Source organism: Cricetulus griseus, chromosome 2, assembly GCF_003668045.3.
Source record: "Cricetulus griseus strain 17A/GY chromosome 2, alternate assembly CriGri-PICRH-1.0, whole genome shotgun sequence".
Taxonomy (NCBI): Eukaryota; Metazoa; Chordata; class Mammalia; order Rodentia; family Cricetidae; genus Cricetulus; species Cricetulus griseus.
Window position 1 is genome coordinate 131,539,288 of NC_048595.1, and position 15,090 is coordinate 131,554,377.

Below are 15,090 nucleotides of genomic sequence, written 5' to 3' on the forward strand. Positions count from 1 at the left end.
TGGAAGACCCTTCATGGACAGTAGTATGTCCAAAAATACCTCAATCAAAGTTTATGATTAGGAAAGGTATTTTGTGATTCTTGCTATTTTCACCAATAGGCCTTAATGAAATGTTTAAATATAACATTAAAATGATTTGTTTTTGTTTTCTCAATATACAAAGAGAGTATGGCATTTGTGCTTATTTTGATTATTTAGAGGACAGGCATCACTCAGAGTTATTTTGTAATCTCATATCATCCTCCCGGATAGAATGACACAGGATGATTTTTTATGTAAATTATGTCAACTGCTCTTCAGATAAATTAAAGAGAAAATAACCTTGGGTCTTTCCATGCAGTTAATATTCACTGTCATTTAAATTTTTTCATGGTGTTATTCATTTAGCTACAGGAACATTTTAAACCACATATTTTATCTTTGCTTTTCAAAGAACGTTAAATATATTCCCAGAAATTAATATGGGATACTATTTATATCTTCCCAGCAATGTCAATATTAATGCCTGCTGTTCAATCAGCTGTCCTTCTTTCTCTAGTGAACTTCAGTTTCAAGTAGTGCATAGTGACAAGGTTGGAGACTAAAAAGCACGGTATACTTTATACAAGACTGATTAAATGCAATTCTTTTCTTGATAGTGACAGAGAGGGCATTTAGAAAGGTAATGAAACATTATAAAATATAAAAGTTTGAAAAATGAAACCTACTGTGACTTAGACTTTACTTCTATTCATATTACCTAGCATAATTATAAACAATTTCAAAATCATAAAAAATTATAGCCATTCTTAAATAATAAATGATTTCATTTTTCACAGCAATTTTAGACCAAGGAGTCTGTTGGGAATTTTAGACCAGTTTCTGCTGTTGGGAATATTTTCTTTAGTGTGGCACATTTACAAATATGATGATCCCAAGTCACTTCTGATTCCTGTGGGAGAACTATTTTTTATCATACCATTCACTGTCTTGTTCTATGTATTTGGCTGGTGTATGATGTCATGTGTCTGCATCTACAATATTATAAAAGTAGTTTCAGTGCCCTAGAAATCCCATTTCTTGCCAATTTATTCTATCTATCTCCCCTCTAAAACCCTGGTATTACTTATTTTGTTATTATCAATGTGAGCATTGATTTTTATGTTTTGCCATTTAGATATGGTCTGGCAAAATGTCTTTTCCAATTCACTTCTCCATACATAAATATACCTAAGTTTTCATTGCATCTTTTTGTGACTTGATAGCTCATTTATTTTTATTACCATATAACAATCCATTGTAAAGTCACCACAGTTTACTTACTCACCTAATGAAGCCATCTCAGTTATTTTCAATGTTTCTCAGGAATCTAGCTAGTATAAACATCTTTTGTTCAAGTTTTTTATTTCTAGATAACTTGAATAAGTACCAAGGAGAGTGATTGCTTATTGTATACTAAAACTGGGGTGGGCTCTCTACAAAACTGCTAACATAGCTTTTTGTTCCTCTTTGAATCGTCATTAGTGATTCCTGAAAACTCTATTGCCTATAATATCTCCAGCATTTAGTAGTTAAGTGTTTGAAGCTGTAACTGATTTGACAGTGTTTCTTAGGGTTGCTTTTTGTGTAAAAACACCAGAATCAATTTGGGGAGGAAGGGTTTATTTGGCTTACATATCCTTAGTCATAGTAAATTGAGGGAAGCAAAGCAGAGGACCTCAGATTCGGTGGGAACCTGGAGGCAGGAGCTTATACAGAGGACACAATGGAGTGCTGCTTACTGGCTTGCCCCTTCCTTCTTCAGGCTGCTTTCTTATAAAACTGAGGGCTAACAGCTCTGGATGGGCACCAATGACAATGGTTTGGGCCTTATCACAGAAACTGCTAATTAAGAACATGTCTGTAAGATGAAGATCCTTACAGCTGGATCTTATTAGGCATTTTCTCAATTAAGAGTCCCTCTTACCAAATGTACCTGGCTTGTCAAGTGGACATAAAACTAACTAAGACACTGGGGCAGAATTCTCCTTGTTCATGGAAATGGAGATAGTGTACATAGATGGTTTCTTTAGTGAAATATAAGTTCAGCATAATCTATACTTACTTCTTACATGCTTTCATATTATCTTCTTTGGTAAGGTGTCTCCTCAGATTTTCTGATTAATAAGTAGATGGCTGTCTTCTCTAGAACACTTAGCAGTGGTTATTCTGTAATTCTTCAATCAGTAGTATCTTCCACCATTTTCTCTTGGTTCGTGATTATACTTCCATTTACTTTGTGATTTTTTTTACAGCAGTTGTCATAATTCTAATAATATCCAACTCATATCCTCCCTTTGTTGTTATATGTAGTGTCCAAAAATATACCATAACAGTTTGCTGTAGCAGGGTAGCTGGGCTCCAGTGGTGAAATATTGACCTGGCTGTTGTTTGTCTATCCTGAGAGAGATTGTGGCCTACTCCAATTGTCAATAGAAAGGCTTCATTTAACAACTCGTAGAAACAGATATAAAGACCCACAGTCAAACATTAAACCAAACTTAGGGAATCATGGCTGAAAAGAGGGAGGAAGTTTGTGTGATCATGGTGAACAGACCAAGGGCTTCCTACATGCTAGATAACAACTAATAATTGAGCTACAGCCCCACCCTACTTTCACTTTTGAAATAGCATTAAAATATGTACATTAATTGAGTCTTACATGGATACATTTGTGGATATGTTGGGTTAATGTGTACCCATTCTTCCCCAGCAATATTGCTAAAAAGATCTGCGTTTTTCAAAATGTATTCCTTTCACTAATTTGCCATAGATTAGTTGACTTTTCTCCATTGGTATCCCTTGGGCTTATTCTTCCTTTCTGTCCCTGATATGTCCATTCTAAGCCACCATTATAATACCTCAATTGTTAACTTGGAAGTTACTGTAATATCTAGTAGATTTAGTTTTCTGGGTACTTTTTAAGTATTGTGCTGTTTATGTTAAGTTTCAGGAATTTCAACATCAAATTCTAAATATATCTTTTCATATCTATAAAATAATTGGATATGTTTTGATTAATAATACATATGTCTACTGATTAAGTAGCAAAGAACTAAAACCTTAACATACTGAATCTTCCTCTGCACGAACATGACTACTTTCTTACTACCATAGTTTAATGTATATCAGGATTTTCTACTTTTCTCATATAGACAGTATATATATTCTTATATAGACAGCTAAATATTATATATAAAACAGTAATTTATAAGCATTTCATTTTAATGCTAGCTTAAATATTGTTTTCACATAATTTTGTTTGTTTTGTGTTATCTAAGAAAGAAGTACATTCCTTCTCTAATATTTTTCCTTTCTTTATGTAGATCTGAATTTCTGATCTTATCTCTGAAGAAGTCTTATATCTCTTGTCAGGAAAGTCTACTGACAAGAATTCCTTAGTTTTTCTTTGAACACGTTATTTTTTCTACTTCACTTTTGAATGCTAATTTCACTGGATGCTGATTTCTAGGTTGGTGGTTTTATTATTTATTATCTGAACATTTAAACCTTCTGTGCTGCTTTCTTTCATTTTAAAAACAGAATTCTAACTATAATTGTTTGCTTTGTTCTTCTAAAGACATGATTTTGGTGTGATGGGATTTTCTCTTTCATGTGCTCTGAGTTTCATGGATCAGTAACTTGATCTCTCTTTTTAATATTGAAACATTTGCTGACATTGGTACATACGCTCTTCTTCCTTTGCATGTAATCTTTACATCTATTTTCTCATAGTTCATGTAGTATCTATTCTGATTTACATCATTTCTTTGCTATATTTTGCAGTTTACAAAGTTCCTGCAATATTTTAGAATTCACTGATTCTTTTCTTGGCCATACTGAGAATATCAGAGGCAATCTCCATTTTTTTACATGTAATTTCATTTCTGCCCTGTTCTCTACTTTATTTCTTACAGTTTCTATCACATGGCTCTCTCTCTCTCTCTCTCTCTCTCTCTCTCTCTCTCTCTCTCTCTCTCTCCTTATATTTTTATGTTAGCTACAATTCTATTAAGATTCTGACATATATCAATGAGTTATTTTGAATAACTAGTTCAATATCCCAGACTTTCAGCTGTTTCTGAATATTTTTTGTGTGGCTAACATTTTCTCTTTTCAATGTATATTCTCCAATATGGATATCATGCAATGACAAACTTCTTGACTACAGACTATATGCAATAAGTAAACAGCCTGAAAGTCATCTATGAACCTAGAAAACAATGAGTATTTATTGATAATTTATGTCAGAGAAGGTTTTTTCCCTTATATTAATGTTTTAACCCTCCCCCAAACAGTAGCTAACTTTAGTAAAGAGTATTAAAATGTTTCTGTATTTTAAATAAACTCCAGGCATTCATCTTTATCCCTCCCTGCAATATCAAAGGTAAAATTGTAGTCTAACATTGAAAAAGATTTACCATGATAAGAATAAATAAAGTAGCAATCTTTCTATGTGTGATTATCATGAAATTAACTGGCACAGTTTATAATGATGTTAAGAGTAGAATTCCTACGTCTTCTTAGTAAAAATAAGCCTGCTCACCCATTTTGATACCAGTGCCAATTATTCTGATAAATTCTTTACACACTTTGCTTTAATCAGTTTAAGGTTGTCTTGTGTTTGGTGTGCTTTTTAGATTAAAGTTCCAAATATTATCAGAATGAAAAATTGAAAAGTGTGGTAAAATTCTCTATAAAATATCCTGATAAACACTTGAGCAAATAAAATACATTTTCAGTGAATCTTCTCTTTATCTATATAAGGAAATCTGCAAGAAATATTTTTCATATAATTCAGCTTCATTAGAGTTGAAAAAAAAATTAGTGTTCCTCATTTTAATATACTGCCCTTTTATGTGGCTAAAATTTTGTTATTTGTGCATTACACATTAGAAATTTATGGCTACTCACTTTACTGTCATGACTCCACTATCACTCTGTGCTTCTGTTATATAATTTATCAGCTAATATAAACGGTGATTAAGAAGCACAGTTTTTAGTGACACCTTGTTTTTTGAGTCTTCTATATGGATTTCCCAACATGGTTCTTAATTACACATAAGGTTTATATTTATTCATGAATAATATCACACATAGAATGGCAAAACATATTTTGGAAGCTCCACAGTGTATGGAATCATGTAAACAGTGACATATTTCAAGTTAAAACATGTACATGTACAGTGTGTGTTAGTCTATATTGCCCTTATTGTTTTATCCTTCTCATAGCCTCTAATAACTTACCTAACATAACAATCATTTATTTTCATCATTTATCGTTATCATTTACCTGAAGTAAAATTCATTTCTCCATCATATATTGTATTACCAATCTGCTCTTTCATTTCTCTCAGTATATAGGGTAAAACATGTTCTCTGTGTCTCCAGGACCGGTGCTCTTAGCATGTTCCTGTCTATCCTCTTTGAGTTAGTGGAAGGATATCTCCTACCACCTTTCCCCTCTCATCCATTTTCCATAGGAAGCAGTTATATTTGTAATGGAAATATGATCATAGGGCTTCTATGCTTACACTTTTCTAACATGCTACAAAGTCCTTGATGCCTCCGAGTAGCTACTTCCTTTTTCTTAAAAACTAATACAAGGCATTATGCTTAATGGAGATTGACACTAGCACAAACTGACAACCAACTATCCCTGAGCAAGCAGAAAGCTGTTTCTTCTATCTTTCACTGATGTTAAATTTCCTTGTGTGTGTACCCTCAAAAATGAATCCTGTTTCTGTTGTCACCACCTGATAAATTTTTCCACCATCTTCCAACTGAAGGGTTACAAGTCCTTAAATATCTTCCATTTCAGCATTTTCTCTGTCACAATATTCATTCCTCATTGTGCCTCAATTCATTTATTCAAGACAGAATCCCAATGTCAAGTGTCATTGAAAATACTCTAGTTGTTCTTCCTGTACTCAGAGCAACATATAAAAGTGAAGGGGAGGTCATTGATAAAAGTATAATATTTTAAAATAGCATACAGATGATTTTCCTATCAATAGTAAATTCTAGAGAGTTGTTCCAAAAGTTCAACATTCATCTCAGTTATGAGAAGAATTTTTAAAAGTTGAAAACAAAATAAAAAAAAAAAACACCTCTGACACTACTATTCTCAGTGCCTAAGCTACACCATGTACTTTTTGGCTCTTGGAATCTGCTGGAACATCTCCACTTCAGAGCCTTTTACCACCTGTGGCTTCCTGGATTACTCCTTCCTGCCAACCCTGTTCTACTTGTTTGTTCTTTGTCCTTTTATAAAGAATAAATAATGTTCAGTAAATAATATCAAAATGTAAATAAGGTCTGGGCTATGTATTATAAAGGAAAGGAAAGCTTATTTTTGGATGGGGTATATGAACTCCAAGGCATGGGACTTTTGTTTAGGAAAATACCTGTCAGAACATTCTTATGTCACAGGGAATGTTTTCTTTAAATTCATATAAATTGTAGCATTTTACTAAGGTATTAATACTCTTCTCTATATGTTACTGGTAAGATTAAATATGGTATGTTGAGCGTTTTGTCATATTCACAATGCTCAAAGAAGATAATTATCATTGTAGTATTTGTAGTTATTATATAGAACTTAGTTGTATATAATCAGAATGTTACCATTTTCTACTAGAAAGTAGAACTTGAAATGTTTTCAATATTGAGAAATAGAAGAAGAAAAGTAAATCTTAGTCCTATATAAGTAATGTCATGCAGTTTAGATGCCATAATTTGGCTACATCACTATCACTGTAAACTCGTCTTCCAATTACCTTTGATGATTGTATAGCAAGCTATATTCAATTCAACATCAGCTTTTTTTTTGTATTATAGATCTTACTTGCTGCAAGCTTATCTGCAGAAAATTACTGATTGAGAGCATTTGAAACCTATTAACTCTGAAGTATTCATCTGTTATATATATGTTATATATACATATATAAATATATAATTAGTGTTAAACAAAAAATAGTTTGTTTCATAAATTTATATTAACGATAGATTAGGGTGAAAGTAATCATGCCAAGGTACATTTTTTATATTTTCCTGAATCCTTTAAAATTGACAAAATCTGTAAATCTTTTTTGTAAGTAGCTATTTTATGTTTATTTATGTTTTCAGAAAACACATTGTTATGCAGAGAAGAATAACTGAGACCATAATAACTGGGCCTTTGTTAAAAAACTAAATAAAATTTGACTCATGCTGAGTTGGCGTTCAGATATCTAGGCATAAAGATATTATTTAATTGTATAATTACAGCAATATACCTCTACAATGATGGAAATAAAAAGGAAATTGTTTTTTTTTATTTCAACTCGAAGCTGTGGCACCTGCTTCATCATTTGGCAAACTGATTGATCTATCATCCTACCACCCCCTAAGTGTCCTACACAGCTCTTCTCCTTAATAGCATTGGCACATGAATGTTCCCTTGATGATAATGAAATAACTCAGTGTAATGAAGAGTGTCTATAAAGTCGATTAAAATGAATAAATTCTATTTCTCTATAATGTAGTCATTTTCTCTGAAAATTCTGAACTAAAGAGGTGAAGAAATTGCAATAATTCAAATTACACACCAGAAGCCACACTGATCATTATCTTTTCCAACTTTCAGTATAAAGAATGTAACTCCAAAAGTTGGAGACCCTGAGACCAGGAGAGCAATTCGCCGTGCCTTTGATGTGTGGCAGAATGTAACTCCGCTAACATTTGAAGAAGTTCCCTACAGTGAACTAGAAAATGGCAAACGTGATGTGGATATAACCATCATTTTTGCATCTGGTTTTCATGGAGACAGTTCCCCCTTTGACGGGGAGGGAGGATTTTTGGCACATGCCTATTTCCCTGGACCAGGAATTGGAGGAGATACTCATTTTGATTCTGATGAGCCATGGACACTGGGAAATCCCAATCATGATGGTAAGTACATCATTTCTTCCAAAGTTAATGATACCAATTTTATTTTTCCATGCTCAAATGATTTTCTGATTATATGTTTAATAAAATTATAAAAGCAACTGTTTAAGGTGTTTTATATTTTAGGAAAATAATTGACCAGAATTATTTCATGTGTAGATACATAAGTGTTCTTTGAAGGAATGGGTGTAAGTGTAAACACTGAATTACATGTCTTTATAAATCATTACTTATTAACATAATTTATAGTTCATCTGTAAAGCCATGAGATAGTCATCATATACACCTCATGGCATTTTTTCTATATGAAATATAACTTTGACATATATAGTGTGCTCTACTGTATATTTTGTATTACTTTTAGTCATATTATCACCACCACCCTTCTTACATATACCATTTTCCCTTCTCTTTTGTCTGTAATCTATTTCAATGGGATAGGACATGAGTATGTGATTACCTTAATACCATCTATATTGTCTCATAGGCAAACTTCTTGCATTATTTTCAAAAAATATCTGTTAGTTGTCTAATTGCTGTCATTGTGTTCTGATGAACAGCATCAGAAAATGCAATACAAGAGTGAGTTACTGTTGTTAAAAGGATAGTTCTCGTTGTATGCAAATGTGCATTTATAGATTATGTTTTAAAAATATGTTTGGCATCTTAAAGAAATATATGAGTCCTTAGTGTTTAAATCCTTCATTTTTATAATCCAGACATAAATAATTTTCCTTCCCCAACTTTCTAAATGGTGTTCTACTACAACATGTTTCACTTTGATGGCAACTACCCAGCTAATAAAACTCTTAATTACTCTTTGATGGGTTAATCCTAGCCATGGAATGAAGTTTTGTTAGTTCATGAGAATGTTTAGCTGGATAGATTTTCTTTAATTACCTTGCTCCTTTTAGGATACATAGGGACTAGTAAGGTCATGAATAGTGTAAGTTTGGTACGGCTAAATTTATAACTAAATAACAGTTTCATATGACAAATTAATCTATGTGTTTTCCACAATAAAATATGTGATACTGACTCAATCTTTGGAATCAATATATGTATGTTTTATAGTATTAAATTAGGCTTACAATATTAGTAAGTTTTTTTTTTAAATAATGAGAGAATGCCATAGAATTTTTTATAGAGGGATTCAAACCCAAAGCTTTGGGGTCAAGCAGAAATATGTTTAAATATTGGTTAAGTAATCATTATCTCAAATAACTTCTAACAAATTTGCTTTACTTTATATTGTGTTATTTCTGTTGTAGGCTGTGAACCCTGCAAGTAGAAGTATTTTCCATGTATGCTGTCTATAAAATATGTTTAACTTGCTTATAACACTCCATTTCTAATACTAAAACATTGGCAGACATAGTTGAATGCTGCCAGTTGTATTTATTTAGCTTCGTGGCCCTATAAATTTAAATTATCTAAATATTGCACAATGATTCTCTCTTTCAAGCTGTCTATATTTCTCTTAAAATGCTGAAATACTCAATAAAAACAGCACTAAACTTTCGGTCTTTGCTCCACTATGTACCAGACAGAACATTTATAATAAACAAGTTTACTGACAAAAATACAAATGAGGATTTGATTATATAGGAAAGGAAATGTTTATACTAATTGAGTGGGACCAGTTCTGTGAATGCTTATGTGTTTCATTTTATTTAAAACATTTTCCAAGGAATGTGTCAGTGGGAAAAAAATCTTAAATATAACATGACTTAATACTTACAGGTAGGTCAAGACCTGTTTGCCAAAATCTTAAGAATACAAACTATTTTCCTCAATTTATACTGTGGATTGTAACTTAAAGTGTAATTATAATATTCTTTTGATGTAAGCACCCAGCTGGCATCTTACATCATATAATTATTTGATATCTGGCTATACACTTTGAGAAAAAATGTGTTTACCAGTCAAGTAAGAATTTTTGCTCTGGAGAGAATCCTGAAGAAAAAATTCTGCAAAATAAAAGTGATTCAGATTTGCTAGTGATTTAAGGCATGCTAACTGGCAGTTGAAAATATAATTCTATAATGATTTACTGCTTAATTGAAATTCAGAGTCTTAAGCAACAAGAGCAAACAACTAGGTCGTGTCAGTCTGAAGGATTGATCATTCATCAAGAGAGCAGCCTCCAGCTTCACTTGTGGTATTAGTAGATGTGAGAAGCATTCAAGCAGTTTTGCATCTGAGCTCCTAACAAACCACAAGACTGTCATTTTGTAGCACAGATATCAGAACATACAATTCTGACATCTTTATTGATAAACTTTGTATTTTCTTTAATCAGTCAAATATGCTACTGGCTTTCTTACCTAGGCTGTTGTTTTTTGTTTTTGTTTTTGTTTTTGTTTTTCCCCTCTCCTTCACAGCTCTTGAGTAGCTAGAAAACATTGCTGCTTAGTTTTGCAGCATAAATATGCAAATGAAAAGCCTCCTCTTAAGTCCCTTGCTTATTTTCAACAGCATATTGCTCCACTACGGAAAGCAATTTGAATTCTGTCTACCTGAAAAGAGATAAACACTGTCACAGGCTTCCAGCAACTATAGTCCATTGTTGCTTACTTCCTTACCAATTTTCTTATTGTCATGATGCCTTTTAAAAACTAAAACTAATGATCATTTACGAAATTACACAATAATTGTAATTAAACATAAAAGAACATTTACATATGTATACATCTTTAATAAAACATGTCATTTTCAAATTTATATTGAGTTTAATTAGTCGAAAGGATTGAGTATGGGCATAGTAACTCAAAACAGAAAATAGTTAGCTAGTCAAGATTTGAAAAAATTATTTATTGCCTTGATGTAAGTGAGGAAATTTAACTCTAACAGAATGTTAAAATCTATTTTGAATAAAATCCAACTTATTCTTTTCTAAGCTATGATATGATAATAAACGTTTACATGGAGTTGTCTACCTAAAAACAAACATCATAACAATTATTTCTGAATAAGCAAGTATCTAGTACAATAATATTTCACATCAGTTACCACAGGAAAAAAATTATCTAGATATAGGCAGAATTTCATTTTTATTTAAGTTACAATTCTGTTAACAAGAAAGTATTGCAGGGGTCAAGGAAGAAATATTTGTCTGGCATAACGATTCCCTGAGATTTATGTCCAGAATTGTGTGTGTGTGTGTGTGTGTGTGTGTGTGTGTGTGTGTGTGTGTGTGTTTTAGTAACAGATTATTGTATGTAAGTTCACTACCTAGTGTAAAGAGGCATGTTCAAGGTGATCAGAACTAACAAATATGGAGTGGAAATGATGATTAAAATTTCATGGAAAATCAAAACTCTTTTAGAATATTGTTATTAAATATGAAATGACTGCTGTCTACCTTTAATCCTGCTCTCTCATGAGGTTAACTTCCTTTATGAGTATACTTACGTGGTTATGATCTTCATATTGACCACAGAGAGTCAATGAAGAATAGTATAATGGGTCACAGAATCACATGTTTCTTGCCAGAGGCAAACCAAGGCTTTAAATCTCCTTGTGCTATCTCCCAGCCTCTCTGTTCACGTTGCAGCTACTGTGAGGTGCACGTAAGCTTTTCACTCTGATCTTCGATGAAGAAAAGTGTCAGGTGACAAGTGAATATTTTTGAACATCTTTATCAATCAGTCCACAGTCTGTGATTATTATCTATGTTGTCTGTTTCCGTGTATAAAGGAAAGGATTTGCTGTGACTATGTGGTAAATGACCTTAACCAATCTTAACACAGGTATATATATATTAAATTCTAAAATTAACTTACAAACACATATTTTAACATGTTTTTACTAAAGGATGAGGGATGAGGAGTCTTTTTTTTTTTTTTTTTTTTTTTTTTTTTGGTTTTTCAAGGCAGGGTTTCTCTGTGGCTTTGGAGGCTGTCCTGGAACTAGCGCTTGTAGACCAGGGTGGTCTCAAACTCACAGAGATCTGCCTGTTTCTGCCTGCCGAGTGCTGGGATTAAAGGCCTGTGCCACCAATGCCCGGCCTAAGGATGAGGAGTCTTTAAAGTAATTAGGCATCACATTCAAGATGGACATTATTTCCTTGTTTACAAAAGTTTCTTCTTACTCAAATAAAATTCATTTTATCATGCTTACTGCAGTTTATTAGACTCATAACAAAGTTTATTACACTTCAGTTTTTCACAAACCATTCAATTCTGTTGCATTATATGATTATCATGCAGTATTGAATTGCTTATTTCTACATCTTCATAAAAATCAGAATAGCAGATGAATTGAAATAATTATATTTAAAAATGTTCAATTCCTGTCATCAATAATAAGATATAGGAATGGATCTTGAACATTACTGCAGACAAAATGATAATCAATAATTGAGGCACATGCAACTGAAATGTCAATGGCTAAACAAAGAATTTTACATTGTGTTTGTGAGATAAAACACAGGTGCTCATTCCAAACATTTGATCAGAGACAGACAAACATGGAGGATCCAATGCCTTCAATATATTTTGACATGGATGCCATTATTCATTTAATAGTTAGGGAAGACACATTTCTTCATGAGGAGATTGATTTATCCTATCTATAAGTGACATAGTTAATGTTTCTGAGCAAGTTCCATGAACTACAATTCAATTCCAGGGCCTTGGCATTACAGAACTTTCAGAAAGTTCAGAAGCTGATATTTAATGACCTATGCACAGAAAAGTTGGAATTTTTGATATGGCCTGATTCTCTGGCTAAGTTGCTTAATTACAATAAACCTTCTTTTAAATACTGTAGTTTTAACAAATAATCTGTTTCCATTAGATTCCCCTATGAAACCCACCTTCAGGCTTATATTTCAATTGGATCATTATCTTAAACTCTAGATGATCATCAAGAAAACACAGAACTTCTCCAATTTAGCCATGTAACAAAGTAACAAAATAGTCTCTTTAGTACAGTAACTTAATAATTTATCTTACTGATACAAGACCAAGGCTGGATATACAGGTCTATTGAACACACTTGCCAAGCAAACATAAGGCTCCAGATTTGTTCCACAACACTGCCAAAAATGCAAACAATCTTCAACTGTAGTTTTGACTTTTACTTTTGCAGCATTATATAAATCTTATGCATTTCTGCTTAGTAAATCATTTTGGTTTAAACAAAATGAGACTTCCCTCCAGTTTTCCTTATACTGATATGTATATTACCCTATTCTTCAGTTGACATAAAAAATGTCATTGCCATAACTTACTTCCTTATCTGTCTGTTGATTATGTATCAGAGAAGTAACATAAATAGACCTTGTTTTAGTCTGTAGAGAGGCTGTATTTTTGATTTGATACATCAGAGAACAAGAGTTGTCAGACTAAGGAGACAGTTCAGACAGAAATCTCTTGTCTTGAAAGCATAAACAGAAATCACCAGTTTGGGGAATGTAGACATTTGGATCTCTGCTTGTTCCTTGTTGCTCAACCTAACCTACTTGCCAAGTTCCAAGCCAATGGGGTAGCTTCTCTCAAAATTTAGGTGTATAGGTGAAACTGGAAATATAGTTTGGTTGATAAAGTTGCTGACCACCAGGCAAATGTACTCAAATTTAACTTCAGGACCCCCAAACAAGAAAGATCAATGTCCCAGCATTTATCCTCTACCTCCACACAAGACCCATGTTATGCATATGCTCACACATATACATGTGGTGATATCTTATTTATGATTTATTACAGCTTGTCTGAAGATTCAGAAAGCAAAGTAAGCTACAAGCTATAGAAGCCAGGCACACCTCTTTAATCCCAGCAGCCAGAAGCTAGGAGGTGGTGGTACACACCTTTAATCCTGGGACTCAAGATTCAGATGCAGATGGATTTCTCTGACTTCCAGGTTACCCAGGGATACATGAGATTGAATCAGTCTAAAAGAGTAACAGATCACATGCCTTTAATCCCACCAATATAGGGTTATAAAAGATAGAATCAGGGTCTTTAGTATTCAGTAGAAGGCACTCATTCTCCGGCCACATGGAAGACAGGAGCGTTCATTCTCCAGACACGCTGATGAGAGGCAGCAGGATCAACCCTTTCAGCATGAGGTAGTAGTAAGTGCTAGTGGCCAGCTATTTTGCTTTTCTGATATTCAGCTTGAAGCTTGAATCCCAATAACAGACTCTGGATCACTTATTTATCATTTTACACATACATACAGGTGCAAAATGAACAAATTAAGTATAATGTAAAGATTATAAAACGAATGGGTTTAGCTTCTGAGAAATAACATCCGTTCTGGCACCCAAACACATGAACACACAAATACACATGTTCATTTAGATACACAAACATGTATGCATTCAGACATACCCATATACACACACACACACACACTTAAAAATTATGCCCAAAGGAAAAGGTTGAACACTATTAGACAAATATCTCAAGCAATGAAAATTGGTGAAAACTATAGAGTGCCATCCTTGTTTGTAGTTTTTTTTTTTTTTTTTAAGAATACTTGAATAACAGTCAAAAGAGAAAGAAGAAAGTAATAATTAATTCTATTTGGTGGTTATCAACAGTCTTAGTCAAAGATGTTTAAACTAGAAAATACTTAACAGTAAAAGGTTAATTGTGTTTTTAATGTTTCAAATATTATTCTCAATTAATTTTATGCATTAACTAATTTTCTTAAGAAATTCACGAAATATTATCATTACTTCTACTTTGTAAGGACACTCAGTCATTAAGTGTGCTAACTTGCCCAGATTTGTATGTTTATCCACAACAACAAAATTATACAATTGAAAAGACGAAAAAGAATGGAGGAAGGGGACCAGAAAAAAAAGCCTTTCACATAGAAGTTATGCCAGGAGAAAGGAAAAACATACTGACAGTATACAGAATACCCCATAATAGATATCTCTGGAACAGAAATGTGGACCTGGTACTACTATAAAGCTCAGCCAATCATATAGATGTAGTTGGCTAGTACTTTAAAAAAAAAACTGAGATGACATGACACGAAAGACAATAATAAAATACAGTGTTAAAGGACCAAGTGTGTAAGTTGTGTGGCAATGGCTCACACCTTTAGCCTTTGATCCCAGCACTCAGGAGGCAGAGGAAGGAAAAGCTCGGTGAGTTTGAGACCAGCCTGATCAACAAGAGCAAT

General features: G+C 32.9%; 1 protein-coding gene across 1 annotated transcript in view; it reads left to right on the forward strand.

Moving 5' to 3' along the window:
• Positions 1-15,090, forward strand: part of Mmp16 (matrix metallopeptidase 16) — a 246,648-nt gene that overhangs the window by 132,784 nt on the left and 98,774 nt on the right. The window contains exon 4 of the mRNA XM_027403567.2: positions 7,646-7,950. Coding sequence (XP_027259368.1) covers positions 7,646-7,950 — 305 coding nt within the window. The remainder of the gene's footprint in view (positions 1-7,645; positions 7,951-15,090) is intronic.